The 15,652-nt window shown below is 42.1% G+C and overlaps 1 protein-coding gene across 3 annotated transcripts in view; it reads right to left on the bottom strand.

Moving 5' to 3' along the window:
• Nucleotides 1–9,961: 9,961 nt before the first annotated feature.
• The window catches only part of ctnnbip1 (catenin, beta interacting protein 1), an 80,048-nt gene continuing 74,357 nt past the window's right edge, over nucleotides 9,962–15,652 (bottom strand). For all 3 annotated transcript variants that reach the window (XM_072244968.1, XM_072244966.1, XM_072244967.1), the window contains one exon: nucleotides 9,962–12,302. In XM_072244968.1, coding sequence (XP_072101069.1) covers nucleotides 12,244–12,302 — 59 coding nt within the window. In that variant the 3' untranslated portion in view covers nucleotides 9,962–12,243. The remainder of the gene's footprint in view (nucleotides 12,303–15,652) is intronic.

Here is a 15,652-nt window from a genome sequence, read left to right as displayed (position 1 = left end):
AGGCAGTCCATGTTGGCAGAAACATCTCTAGCTCCATCTCACTGAGCACTGGCGCCACCCTCCCCCTTACCTCAGGGCTGTATGTTCAGCCCACTGCTGATGCATGACTGCATGGCTAGATCCTGTTCAAACCGAATCATCAAATTCACACAACAGTGTTTGGCTTCATCATCAACGACGACGAGATGGCTCAGAGAGGAAGTAGACTGGCTGGTAGAATGCTTCAGGCACAACAACTTGAATCTCAAGGTGGACGAGACCAAAGAGATGATGGTGGACTTTAGGAAGGTGCAGGCTGATCACTCCTCACTACACATACATGGCTCCTCGATGGAGAGAATTAGGAGCAAGCACCAGGTTTCTGGGAGTGTGCAGAACAGACAATCTCACCTGGTCCCTCAACACCATCTCTTTAGTCAAGAAAGCACAGCAGCACCTTCACTTCCTGAGGAGAGTGAGGCCAAGTGAGGCACCCTCCACCCCATTCTAACCAATTTTTACAGGAGGACCATCGAGAGTGTCCTGACCAGCTGTATCACCGTCTGGTATGGAAATTGTAAAGCATCTGACTGCAAGTCCCTACAAAGGATTGTGAGGACCACTGAGAGGATCACCAGGGTCTCTTTTCCATCCATCAGGGATGCTGCATATGCTGAACCCCCTGCATTGTCAATGATCCCTCCCGTCCATCCAACGATCTCTTTGATCCCTGACCATCAGGCAGGAGGTACCATAGCATTAGGACAAGGACCGTTAGAATGGGAAACAGCTTCTTTCTACTGAACTCCCTGCCACCACCCAGGCCTCATCACGTATGAAGACCCAGTAGCGTTATACTGTTTACTTTTTAACTTTTGTTGTAAATGCACATTATTATTTGTTAATTTATTTGTGGTACACTATGTGTATGAGTTATATGGCGGCACAATCAGATGCAGCGGCCACTCAGGGTCCAATCAAAGGTGCATTTGTTCGCCTTGTAAGTATTTTTTGTGATCACAGGTCACCGCTGGATACTAAAAGGATCAAGTACCACATGGCTACTCCGTCAGTGAGTTGCTCGATAAAGATAAAGCTGGCGTTATTCTGTACCATTGTTGTGTTGCCACTTTTACTTGTTGCGTACCGTTGCACGATCCAACAAACAGAGCGAGTGATTATCCTGCAAACACGAGAAAATCTGCAGATGCTTGATGTTTTTATTGGAATTGTTGGACAATGGTAATGTAGCTGAGCTGTGTTGCCTCGGCCATGGGGTCTTTTTGGATGCAGTGCCCGGGGGAGAGAGCAAGAGCATCTGCTGGGCATGCTGGATTTGTGCTGTGTTGGGGGGTGGGGGAGGCTGACCCCTTGTATTGGTACTGCCTTCCAGTGCTCGCTCGATAGAAGAACAAGCTGGACCAGGACAGTCTACAGTCATGTCACTCAGCATCTTGGGCTATATTATTATTTTTTCTTTGTGACTGTATGTCTTTCTGAAATTGTAGCCAATTGTGCTATGTGCTGTTTGTAGTGTGCTGTTGGTTGTGTGTTGTGCACCTTGGACACAGAGGAACGCTGTTCCATTTGCCTATATTCATGTATGGCTGAATGATAATTAGACAAAGACTTGAACTTGTATGTACTGTGTCGTGCACCTTTTCCGGAGGAACTTTGTTTCATTTGGTGGTATACATGTGCATAGTTCAATGACAATTAACTTGAAATTACACATACAGTATTTGCACAGCACCGCATCCATTATAGGACACGTAATGATGAAACAACTTTCCATGATCTGCCTGTATCCATTACAGAATTGGAAGATGTTGACAGGAAATTCAGATGATTGTAATATACTAACTATATGATGCAGATTGTGTGATGTTGCAAAAGTCAATATAATGGCAACATGAATGATGGGATATGTGGAAGGTAAACTTAGAGTTTTGTTTGTTTTTAGTTTATCAGAATATACACCTTCCAGAAAAGAAATAGTCTTCTATCGTCCCTCCCCTACCCACCCACCTACCCCCTCACCTGGCCTCACCTATCACCTGCCAGCTTGTAGTCTTCCCCTCCCCCCAACTTCTTATTCTGGCTTCTACCCCCTTCCTTTCCAATTCTGAAGAAGGGTCTCAGCTTGAAATGTTGACTCTTTATTCACTTCCATAGATGCTGCCTGAGCTGCTGAGTTCCTCCAGCATTTTGTGCGTGTTGCTCAAGATTGCCAGTGTTCAGACTTCAGTTCCGGTGTCATTCAGAAGGAGTTATACATTCTCCCTGTGAGCCATGAGGCTTTCCTCCGGGTGCTCCGGTTTCCTCCTACAGTCCAAAGACACACTGGTTAGTAAGTTAGTTGGTCAGTGTAAGTTGCCCTGTGATTAGGCTGAATTGTTGAGCAGGAAGGGCCTGTTCTGTGATGTATCACTAAATAAATAGAATAGTTTAGAAAGAGATGCAACAATCTAAGGGAAACAGTGTGATTTAAACACCTGAGAAGTAAAACAAATCCCAGTATGTCTCTTAGGTGTGGTTTGCATCACGTTCATTGCCACAGTGTCTTAAAGGGACCCAGCAACTTCTAGTTACCAACTACTCACCAACTGGACTGGATGGGCTTTTCCACTGACAGAAAGCCCAATCGAAGGGGAATAACCACATACTTCAGAACATACACAATGCCTTATTTACAATTGAGGGTCCAGAAGGCTCTCAAGAATGATTCTGGGAATGACAGGGTTAATATATATGAGGAGTTTTTGATGGCTCTGGACCTGCACTTGCTGAAGTTTTGAAGAACTGGAGGGGTGGGGGTGGGGAGGGGGAATCTCATTGAATCCAATTAAATATGGACATGGAGAGGATGTTTCCTGTGCCTTGTAGTCTTACAATTCATATTCTGTGATTGTAAAACAACAGAGCAGGAGATAGAAAGGCGGCAATTCATTAACTGGTTTGATTCTGTCTAGACAATGGGGTGGGGGGGGTGGAGAGAGAAGCAGTATAATTTCATGTAAGCAAATGCAAGTGCAACATAATTAGGAAAGGCAAGTGGATCACAAGGTCTTTTTTTCTCTTGATAGAACATTTAATCAAAATCACTTCAAAGGTTAATTCAAGTTACTGCGCACAAGTTACAAAGGTTTCTCAGTGTCAATTTTCACATCTTGAACAATTTGCTTCAAAGTTAAATTTTCCAGGTGATAATTTTGGGGGAAGCAAAACCTCTTGTTGCTGCACTTCTCAACACAGTCCCACAGCGGAAAGAGCTGTGAAAAAAACATTTTCACAATGCTTCTTGACAAATCTTTAACCTTATTCAGTGTAATGAAATGGGCGGGGGGGGGGGGATCTCATTGAAACCTATCGAAAGCTGGAAGGTCTAAATAGAGTACCTGTGGAGAGGATGTTTCCTATAGTGGGGGAGTCTAGGACCAGAGGGCATAACCTCAGAACAGAGGGACGCCTATTTAGAATGAGAATGAGGAGAAATTTCTTTAGTCAGAGGGTGCTGAATCTGTGGAATTTGCTGTCAGAGGCTGCTGTGGAGACAGGTCGTTGAATGTATTTAAGGTAGAGGATGATAGATTCTTGATAAATCAGGCTGTGAAAGGTTACGGGGAGAAGGTTGGAGAAATGGATCAGTCATTATCAAATAGGGGAGCAGACTCAATGGGCCAAATTGCCCAATTCTACTCCAATGACTTATGGATGTCACAGTATATGAGCAATATTAATTCATCCTCTGCTCTTCTCTCCATGGTAATAATCAACACATCTCGCTACCATGTCTTTTCTCTCCGTTTCTTTCCTGAGGACATTTCCATATCAGCATCCAAGGATGTTATGTTGTCTGGTTTATTGTTATTTTAAGATTATCTCAATTCATACCTTTAACTGGCAATCCTGCTGTGAGCAACTTGCACTGGCACATGAGTCACAATGACACTGCATCAACAATGAATTGATTCCAAATGTAATTGCAACGCTTTGGGGAAAAGATTTTTTTTTACTTGTGTAGTCTAGTTCTAATTAAGTGTTCTATCTTTCAACTTGGATCTGTATTTGTAGACAGATGCCATTATGAAATATTTAATTTATTCAGAGATATGGCACAGTAACAGGTCTTTCTGGCTCAACGAGCACGTACCACCCATTTACAACCATATGACCAATTGACCTACTAACCCGTGTGCCTTGTAGTATGTGGGGGGGGGGGGTGACACCAGAGAAGCTCACACGGTCACAGGGACAATGTACAATCTCCTTACAGACAGTGGTGGGAATATAGCCTCAGTAGTTTATCAAGGATCAACTGCATTTGTCATATACATGTGAAAGTTCAAAGTTAAATATTCAAAGTACACTTATTATCAGAGTATGTACATATTGTGTGGCGACGTGGACAAGTGGTTAAAGCATTGGACTAGCGACCTGAAGGTCGTGAGTTCGAGCCCCAGCCGAGGCAGCGTGTTGTGTCCTTGAGCAAGGCACTTAATCACACACTGCTCTGCGATGACACTGGTGCCAAGCTGTATGGGTCCTAATGCCCTTCCCTTGGACAACATTGGTGTCGTGGAGAGGGGAGACTTGCGCATGGGCAACTGCTGGTCTTCCATACAACCTTGCCCAGGCCTGCGCCCTGGAGAGTGAAGACTTTCCAGGCGCAGATCCATGGTCTCGCAAGACTAACGGATGTACATATTATACAACCTTGAGCTTTGTCTCCTGACAGGTAGCCACAAAACAGTAAGTCCAAAAGAACCCATTAAAAAAAAGACCAACAAATACCCAATGCGGAGGGGGAGGGGGAGAGAAAGAGAAACACAAATCATGCAAACAATAACATCAAAGAAACAGCATTCAGAATGGAATTGAGCCCATAGGCATGAAGCCCAGATCGGCCGGAGCAGGCCCACAGCCTCAGTCTCAAAAGGAGCAAAATGTCTCAGTGCTCACAGGCACGAAGCCTGGAGCAGCCAGAGCAGGCCCACAGTCTCACGTCACGGAGCAGCGAGCAGAACCGGCCTGATATTCACCTCTGGTCCTGAACACCCTGCCTTCCCAATCAATCCGGTGCTGCGTTTAGATCATCCGGTTGTTCTTCGCTCTGTCCTGGGCCCAGTCGCATTGAAACGGTCTGGGCCTGGACCCCACTAGCATGTCTTAGCTTGTACCCAAACTTTCCAAATCCGCCTGCGTATTAGGAACTTGCTGTTGTGTGTTGCGATATGCAACAAAAAACAACAACATTCAACAATTATAAGAATAAAGAATTATATAAAAAATATGCAATTGCAACTCTTTGGGGAAAAGATGGTTTTTTTTAACTTGTGTTGTCTATTTCTAATTGTCTGGAATAGCCTCAGTACCTTATCAAGGATCAACTTTATTCACCATATACATTTACATGTACTGGGACTTGCTGTGGCGTGTTGGTGTGACATGACAACAACATTCAATAATTATAAAAATAAAGAATTATACAAAAAATAATCTTAGAGGTTAAAATATGGATATGGAATAAAATGTGCATTAATACTGTGACGAAAAACCAAGTTATCAGAAGATTGATGCTGATGAGAGAGATAAGAGAGACAAATGGAGAAGCGTTCAAAATGTTAATGAGAGACGAGAGAGATTAACCAAAAGAGACACAGTTCGGAGTATTGACAGACCGGTTGCTTTGAACCTGAACTGTTTGAAGTTTGATGGACAGGCGATACCCCAGCAGGAGGATAAAAGGAACAGGTTCGCTAAGGCATGACAGACACCACGAGATCACGAGACGAGACCCTGGAAAAGCGGTGTGCCCCCACAAGTTGGTGAGAGTTTGGAGGTCTGGACGCAGGACCGACCATAGACGCATAGGGTGAAAAGGTATGATCGGCGGGAACCTGGTGTGTGTGTCCGCCCTTGTCTGGGTGCCGGGTTCACTGCGGAAGAACGGTCGTATCCGGAACGGAGGGGTCACAGTCGGTGACCTCAGAAGACATTAAAAAGGGCTCGCCAGAAAGCTAACTGCGAGGAACATCAAAGGTCTGTTTGAATCAAAATTTGCATTCGCTCTCTCTCTCTCTCCAACAGCACAACAGCGATTACTGCGAACTGTACTATGCTGAACTGAACTCTGCGTCACTTGAGGCTGATCATTTTACCCCTAGACTGTGATAGAGCTTGTTTGATTCCTATTACCCTAGTTCTGTGTACATGTGTGTTTTATCATTGCTAACCTGTTGCATTTATATCCTTACGATTAGAGTACTGTGTTACTTATTTCTTTAATAAAACTTTCTTAGTTCCAGTAATCCAGACTCCAACTAAGTGGTCCATTTCTGCTGGTTTGGCAACCCAGTTACGGGGTACGTAACAATACCATCATGCATTTGCAATGTAAACAGCATTATAAAATATGGGATAAAAAGTTTAAGAACCTGTGTAAGTGCTTTCAGTGTCAGATCAAGGACCCTTTCCATCCCTTCTCCGTACTGCCATCAGGAAGGAGGTAAAGGAGCTTCAGGACCCACTCCACCAGGTTCAAGAACAATTATTATCCCTCATTGTCAGGTTCTTGTATCAGAAAGGGATAACTTCACTCAACCCAACATTGAACTACCCAACACACTATGGACTATCTTTCAAGGACTCCTCAACTAATGTTTTCTATATTTATTGCTTACTTATCTATTTATTATTTTTTTTCTTTTTTGTATTTACATAGTTTGTTGTCTTTTGCACAGTTTATTTGTTTATTTTATTATTTATTGACATACAGGCCCTTCAAGCCACACTGCCCAGCAAACCACCCCCCCCCCCCAATTTAATCCTTGACTAACTGCAGGACAATTTACAATGACCAACTAATCTACCAACCAGGACATCTTTGGAATGTGGGAGGAAGGAAACTGGAGCACCCAGAGGAAACTCACACGGCCACGGGGAGAACATACAAATTCCTTACAGGCAGCGGTAGGAAATGTACCCATTTGCTGGTACTGTGAAGCATTGTGCCAACCACTACACTACCATTCCACCCCACATATATGCATACAATTGATTCTATTGTGTTTCTTTGCATTTACTGTAAATGCCCATGAGAAAATGAAGCTCAGGGTAATAAATGGTGACATATATGTACTGTGATAATAAATTCATTTTGAACTCTGAAATCAAAATAATATGGTTACTGGAAATCTAGCAATGAAATTAAGACCTTGGAAACAGAGTGGCATCTGTGAAGAGGGGAAGAGGGTTAATGTTCTACATCCGTGACCCCTCATCAGAAGGAATGGGAGTTGGGGGTGTGGAGCAGGCAAACTGGACACTTTGTAATAGCGTAAAAGAAAGGAGAGATTATATGACAAAATAAAAGTGATTGGACTATGGGACAATAAAGAAAAGACAAACAAGTGGCTTACTTTTTTCAGTTTAGTATACCGTATTGACTACTCACAATGTAATCTCACATGATATTTAACAAACATGTAACAAATCTCTGAAGATCATCACCTTGTCACAGTGGAGAGGTTCGTGAGTTCCTGAGATCCCGAGAGTGATGCCGTCTGCAGTTTAGTTATCTGGCGCTTAGGCCGTGGGTCACCGTTGGTCAAGTGGAGAACTAAGCACGTTTGAGCACTGTCATAAGAAAGCAGCATCCATCAACAAGGACCCCCATCATCCAGGCCATGCTCTCTTCTGACGCTATTGAGCAGGAGGTGCAGGAGTTTTAGGTCACACACCCACCCGATTCAGGAACAGTTATTACCCTTTAACCATCCATCTCCTGAACTGGCATGAAAAACTTCACTCACCCCATTACTGAAATGTTCACACAACCTATGGACTCACCTTCAAGGACTCTTCATCTCATATTCATGACATTTATTGCATATTTATCTGTTATTATTTTTTTCTTTCTTTTTGAATGTGTAGTTTGTTGTCTATTGCACATCAATTGTTCTGTTGGGTGCGGTCTTTCATTGATCCTACTGTGTTTCTTGTATTTGTGTTTGCTGTGAAGGCCCGCAAGAAAATGAATTTCCGAGTTGTATGTGGTGACGTACATATGCTTTGATAATAAATTTACTTTGAACAATTTATGAAAGATGTAAAGACCTGAGAGAAATTGAAAACGATACAATGGATTGGCTCCAGGGAGAAAGGGTTTCAGTAAAGGTCACAGGTTAGAGAAGCTAGGATATGCTTCATTGGAGAAGGTTGAGAGTTGATTTATTACAGGGGAATAAAATGGTGAGATTTAAATCGAGTAACTAGAGGAAAAAAAATTGCCACTGTTGAAAGGTTAGGAGCCAATAGCCTGCAAACAATCCAAGTTGTAAAATGAGGACAAACCCAGCAGCATGTAGCTATGGTCTGGAATGCACTGTTGAGACTTTATAAGGCATTCGTCAGGCCACACTTAGGAGTACTGAGAGCTGTTTTGGGCCCCTTATCTAAGAAAGGATGTGCTAGGTCCAGGAAGTTTCATAAAAATGATCCCAGGAAAGCAATGCTTAGTGCATGAGGAATATTTGATGGGTTTAAGCCTGTACTCGCCGGAGTTTAGAAGAATGGAGGAGGGCGTGAGGTGTGTGGATATCATTGAAACGTAATGAATATTGAAAGTCCTAGATAGAGTGGACATGGAAAGGATGCTTCCTGTTTCCTATAGTGGGGAGTCTAGGACAAGAGGGCACAGTTGCAGATTAGAACATCCCTTTAGAACAGAGATGAGGAAGAATTCCTTTGGGCAGAGGGTGGTGTTTCTGTGGAATTCATTGGCATAAATGGTTCTGGAGGCCAAGTCATTGGGTATATCTAAAGCAGAGGTTGATAGGTTCTTGATTAGTCAGGGTGTCAAAGGTTACAGGGAGAAGGCAGGAGAGTGAGGTTGAGAAGGATAATAAATTGGCCATCAGCAATGGCACAGCAGACTTGATAGGTCAAATAGCCCAATTCTGCTCCTATGTCTTATGGTCTTAAAATGCAGTGGACACAGATTAAATTGTGGATTTCAAAGGGGAAATGGAAATATGTGAAGGCAAAAAAACAGCAGGGTTGTGAAGGAAGAGCAGAAGTAGTAAATGTCTAGACTGTGTAACAGAAGGAAAGCAGAGACATCGTACCAGATACCTCCATTCACACTGTTACAGATGTATAACATTCATCAAACATGTAGAGTTCAGGGAGTATCTTGAAGGAGAAAAAAAGAACTAAGAAGAGAGAGAATCTTGGGGAAGGAATTTCTTGGCAGCTCAAATTGCAGATGTTTATAATGAAGTGATTAAGTCTGGGGAGAATAAAGTGAACAACATTTAGCTTGTTATAGGACTGGGAGTAATTGCAGATATAGAGAGGGAATTGAGAACCAATTTGAGAATTTTAGTATCAAGAGGTGGTTTAACTTTGTTCAAGGTGAGGAATACATACTGCAGAGCACCAGAAGAGGCAGAACTCCAAGGGGCAATTCAATTTCTATTCTATTTGCATTTCAAGATTTATTTTAGCCTGATTGATGAATTGACCACAAGTATTAAAATAGGGACTATTGCAAAAGTTTAAAGACATTCCAAGACCATGAAGGACAAAATGTGAACACAACTGTTCACCACTTCCCACATATCTGGAGAAAATAACCAGCTCAGGATGGTGGAAGTCACTTTAGTTTCTGCCATAGCATCTCCTTCCATCACTCTTCATGTAGACCGGGGGATCCCAAGCTTTTTATGCCATGGACCCCTATCATTAACCGAGGGGATCTGTGGACCCCAAGATGGGAATCTCTGATGTAGACTGCTTTCTAAGTAAATTGACACTGTTAGTTACACAGTTTGCTGTTGGTTGTGAGACATGTCAGCTATTCTGCTCTGCATCCAATCCATTGTTTGATGAAGCATCAGCAATGGAGAATGTGATACCAAAAAAGGCGCAAGTGCAAACCGTTCATTGGTGCAAAAAAAGACAACATACTTCATCAAAATTGACATGACAGTTCTCAATGTATTTTCAATTATTCTAAGCAGTAAGATGAACAATCAGAATTCTCACAACACCCAATCTCACCGACGTTTTGAAAACTGTGTATCCACCACCTGACATAAATGGAGAGATGTCAACCAATCAATAGCAATTATTAAGTAGTATGAAATTATCTTGTGCCAAAGTATCTGGCCAAGAGATGGGAGGGAGAAGGAGGATGTAAGACATAATGTATATGACATACAGTGTTGATTAACAGATGTACAACTCAAAGTCAAAGGAGAGTCTTTATCCAGAAGGAAACTGGGATACAGTAAAATCTCAGGCAAGGCAGACTTTTATTAAATCCCCATTACCCCTGCCCAGCTGCAGATGTAAAGTTCCTCTCAGTTTTCTGCATATTGACAAGCTTGAGCATCCCTCAGCTTACATACTAAAGAGGGACAACAGATTTGCCATCAGTTTCTGTTGAAATCTAAAACAAATACACTTGATCCTTTGCTTAGTAAAACACACCAAATGCTGGAGGAACTCAGCAAGTCAAGCAGCTTCCATGGAGGAGAATAAACAGTTGATATTTCGGGCCAAGACCCGTCATCAGGACCATTCCTCTAAATTTTGTGTGTGTGTGTGTTACTCTGGATTTCTAGTATCTGTAGGAACTCCTATGTTTTTGATCTTTTGCTTCCTGAGAAGCAGGATTTGCATTTTTTCTTTCATTTAGTGGTGGAGGGAATAATGGGATGGAGGATGGAGGCTGGAGGGACAGAAAGGTTAATCACTTTGAACAAACTAGAGAGCCTTGTAACAGAGAACCCTGCATCTTGAACCACATAGCCCTGATGGGTCCTGAAGGACCTCAGCCCGAAGTGTCAACTATTTATTCCCCTCTATAGATGCTGCCTGACCTGCTGAGTTCCTCTAGTGTTTTGTATGTGTTATTCTGGATTTCCAGCATCTGCAGAATTTGTGTTTATCACATAGCCCTCATTACTTTATTCTTGACATGAGGATATTTTTATAAAGAAAACAATATCAACAATTTTCCTTAACCATGATTCAAATCAAGTACAGAAGTTTTTGGCACAAAGAATCTGCCTCCGTATAACCGATTTAGAAATACCCAGTTCCAAGAAATACCTGTAGATATTTACAACATCAGGCACCTGACTTCCAAACAGGCTCTCGAAACAAAATCATACATACACATGCACTATTTGCTTCACTCGATGAGAGTCAAGCCCAAGAGGTTCCAAAAACAGGATACAGTCAAAACCTGTTCTTAACAAGACATTTTTTAAAAAGTCCCACAAAAAAAAGAATAATAGAGACAAAGCGGACATTCACTTTGTTCACATCAAGGACTTGGGCGCAGAGGTTTCAGTTAAATGGATGCCCTTGGGCCTTCAAGGCCAGTGACACCGTGTTGGGTTTAGTTACCTCAGTAACGGCATCCACAGAAATCAATAACCAACCGCATGGATCATTAAAGGCAGATCTCTCCCTGATGACTTGCTACCTCTGCTGTTTAATTCCATTTGTAATATACTTATGTCCCCCAGAGTATTTCCTTCAAGTAAATTGTTATTCAGTGTCAGCCATTTTCTTTTAAAAAAAAGTATGGAAGGGGAGGGCAAGGCATTGGACGTAGTAATCCAAGCACTTTGAACACATTTTGGTCATCGTACATAAATAAATTGTCCAAGATTTTAAAATTTGTTTAAATTCAAACAAAAAGAACAAGTAACCATATTAGTTTTAATAGGACATAAAAATGAAAGTTAAGTTAATGTTTCACTTGTTGCATATGGTGCTGTTTCCAGGGAGGAGCCGTTGTGATGTGTTGTGTTTACTAGGCTGCAGTAAAAGGACATGTGATGTCAGTCAATTCTCCACAGAGTCCACCAGCATGAACTGGAAAACACTGCATCTCCTTCCACAGGAGGAGTGCACAATGCAGAGCATCAGGGGCAGAGGCCAGCATGTGTCACACAATGTCCAAGCTGCAGTGACACTGCAAGCTAGGAACAGCTGTAATAAACTTAAAAAAAAAGACAATGCACACAAATTTAAAATAGAAGAGGACAGTAAATCCCTTTGACCAACCAAAAAGAAATTGGGCCTTTTTGCCCCTGGTCGTTAGAAGCAGTCCAGATGCACAACCCTGGCAGTCACAGGCTTTGCTGTGATGTTCAAGTACACGAGAAGACAAGCAACTTGTGAGCACTCTGGATTCTGCATTAAGAATTGTCCATAATCTTTCTGCCTGCCACCCCAAGTCCCTCACTGCCGCCTGTCCTCAGTTTCTTGTCTGGAGAAGGCCATCACAACGTCCTCTGCACCTGCAAGATTTAAGAGAGCATTACTAGACATCAGATGACAGATGTGATACTGGTTAAAACCTACTGTAGACACCAACTAAAAGGCCACAAATGAGCAGGTCGATACTGACAGGACTCAGTTTACATTGCTGGCACTGGAATCTATCAGTCATGATGGAATAAGAAGTTCTGTAAAAATAAATTCAAATATACAATAGAAGATAGTCTAAAGTCATTATAACTAAGCTTTAAAATCAAATCAACCCATCAATGCTCTTTTATCATTTCATAATATCCTGTTTAATTATCACAATAATCACTACCAATCAAAGGAGGTCACATTACAGTTCTTTTTATTTAAAAAGGACTAATTCTGTGGGTCCTATTAGGTAAAAATCTATGTTTAATACACTTTCCCTTACATAAATGTGTAAACTTATATTGTGGATGAGATACCCAAGAATCATGTAAATGATGCTAACTGATAGCCGAAGTCCTTGGGCATATTGCAACAAAGATGCTACAACTAGGCTTCACAAGCTGGATCTGATCTGCCTCTTTAGGTTCATTCAAGGACATTTTGTGGGGAAGATGTCTGAAACAATCATTCTTGAAAATTTAGGCAAAGAGGATCTGGGGAAATGGAATAGGGCAGAAAAACAGGGTTGCGATGGAAGATCTACCATCATCTTCCTGAATGTGGAGCAGCGACTGTAAAGCTTACTCTTCATCCTTGTCTTCAGATTTGGTTTCAGCCTGTAGTATTAAGTGTGTGATCAAGCGATAACAATAAACAACAGTTTTTGTAGACGCTGAAAATCTTGAGCAAAACACACAAAGCATCGATGGATGGGATAAACAGTTGACGTTTTGGGCCGAGACCCTTCATCACAACTGGAAAGGAAGATAGTAGAAACCAGAATAAGAAGGTAGGGGGAGAGGAAGGAATACAAGCTGGAATGTGGTAAGTGAGAACAGGTCAGGCTGAAAGTGGGCGGGTGGATGAAGTAAGAAGCTGGCAGGTGATAAGTGGAAGAGGGAAAAGGCTATAGGACGAGTGAACCATGGAAGAAAGGGAAGGAGGGAGGACACCAGGTGGAAGTGATGGGCAGGTAAGAAGTTAAGGGGAAACAGAATGGGGTATGGTAAAGGGAGAAGGGGGTGGGAGAGAAATTGCTAAAATTTAGAGGAATTGATGTTCATGTCATCAGGTTGGAGGCTATCCAGATGGAATACAAGGTGTTGCTCCTCCAACCTGAGTTGGGCCTCATCAAGGCAATAGAGAAGGCCTGGAATGACATGTCGGAAAGGGAATGGGAAGACAAACTGAAGTGGGTGGCACATTTTGTGCTGGACAGAGCAAAGGTGTTCAATGAAGCAGCAAAAATCTACATACTTCTCCTCTGAGTCACAGTGTCGAGAATGATTACCTTGTGTTTGGGTGTGCTGGACAATGTTCTTTGATTTACCAATGTTGATCACTGTTATTGGTGTCTTTAATCTAGAATGCCTCTTCATTTGTTCAGTGACTAGAGCATGTTCAAAGACCAAATATGTTCCCTTTGTTCAAAGTAAATTTATTATCAAATTATGTACACATTACCATATACTACCTTGAGATCCATTTTCTTTGGCATTTACTGGAAAGATAAATTAGGACAAAAGAACTTACGACAAACCATACATAAACAAAGACTGGCAAGCAACCAATGAGCAAAAGAAGACAAATTGTGCAAGTAAATAATACTGAGAACATGAGTTGTAAAGAGTTCTTGAAAGCGAGTTTGTGGGTTGTAGAATCAATTCAAAGTTGTGGTGGGTGAAGTTAACCATACCAGTTTGGGAGCCTGATGGTTGTAGGGTAACAGCCTCAGAATAAGGGATGAGAATCAAGATAAGGAGGAAGTTCTTCGACTAGGAGGTGAAATCTTTGGAATGTATTGCCATTGATGGCTGTGGAGGCCAAGAAATTGTGTACATTTAAAGCAGAGAATCATAGGTTCTTGATTGGTAAGAAGGCCCAGGGTTATCGAGAGAATGGAGTTTTAAAAATCAGCCATGATTGAAGGGCAGAGAAGTCTCAGTGGACTAAGTAGTCTAATTTTGCTCCTATGTCCTATGTTTTGTGGAATTATTCATTATACATATTGTAATTTTCAAAGAAAATTAAACCTCAGGGAACTGCCCACTAAAATTACGAAGTGTAGAACTGAAATAATTGGCAAACATGAGGAATTCTGCAGATGCTGGAAATTCAAGCAACTTTGATGTGTGTTGCCTGAAATAATTGGTCTGTCTTTCAGGTCTTTGCTCTAGATGTAACATATATGTCCAGCAAATCTGGGTATTTTCTATGGGAGCATTTTGGTTCCATAGTTTTATGGCACGAAGTTAAAAAGCAACAATAAGGTCTATCAAGGGCCGGCTGGTGGCGCAATGCCATCGGTCCCGGACCCGGAAGTGGAGGTTCCTGGGTTCGAAACCAGTCGGGTCCGCTCTCGAGTACGCTTTCCATCCGTGCCGGGTTGAATGTCGAGATTGCAACTCGACCTCGTAAAATAAAGGGAAAAATACTGCGAAAATGTCTGTGCGAGGAGTGGCGCGCCACACAGTCTCTCTCTCGCTCCGTGCCTTGTAAAAAGCCATGAAAAAGACATCACGCATGCATGCACGCACAGACTGGCACACAGGCACACGCCAAAAAAAAAAGATCAAATATAAAATTACTTGAGTTCGTCCAAACCGTATTTGAATTTCCTGACTTTATACAAATAATCTGCACACAAGTTCAGTAGCTTTCCACATCAACTCTAAAATGGTCAAACTCAGCTTTAAATACAAGCTTGCAAAATAGTTCTCATTCCCAGACTGAGCACATAATCTAATTGCCTGTAGATCAGTTCCTAAGTCTCACCGGATGCTGCTCTAAATGTACTGCTGTGCTCCAATAGCTTGGAGCTTGTCCCAACAATTTCCTCTCTCTCGCTGCAGCCTTTCGTATACCTCTCAACAATGACTATCATTGAAGGATCTTAATTTGGAAGTCATCAAAAACAACTTGAACTCATAAGGTATCTTTACCACAAGCACTGAATCAATGCCTGAATCTTGATCCTGTCTTTGTCACATGCTGAAACTGAATCCTATAAACATATACAAGGTTATTTAGCTTTTATTAATACTACCGCTCTTTCTCTAGTATGGGAAGCAACTGATACAAGTTTTCTGCTGTTTTTTATATATATGAATGGGGCACCATGGCAGTATTAGCTGGACGGTGGTGTAGTGGGATCCACGCTGGAGTTTGAGGCGAGCGGTCTCAGGTTTGAATCCGGCCAGTTCCTTGCACGTTTTCCACCAACGTTGGGTTG

This window comes from Mobula birostris, chromosome 27 (genome assembly GCF_030028105.1).
Source record: "Mobula birostris isolate sMobBir1 chromosome 27, sMobBir1.hap1, whole genome shotgun sequence".
Lineage (NCBI taxonomy): Eukaryota > Metazoa > Chordata > Chondrichthyes > Myliobatiformes > Myliobatidae > Mobula > Mobula birostris.
This window is presented reverse-complemented; position numbering and strand designations above follow the sequence as displayed.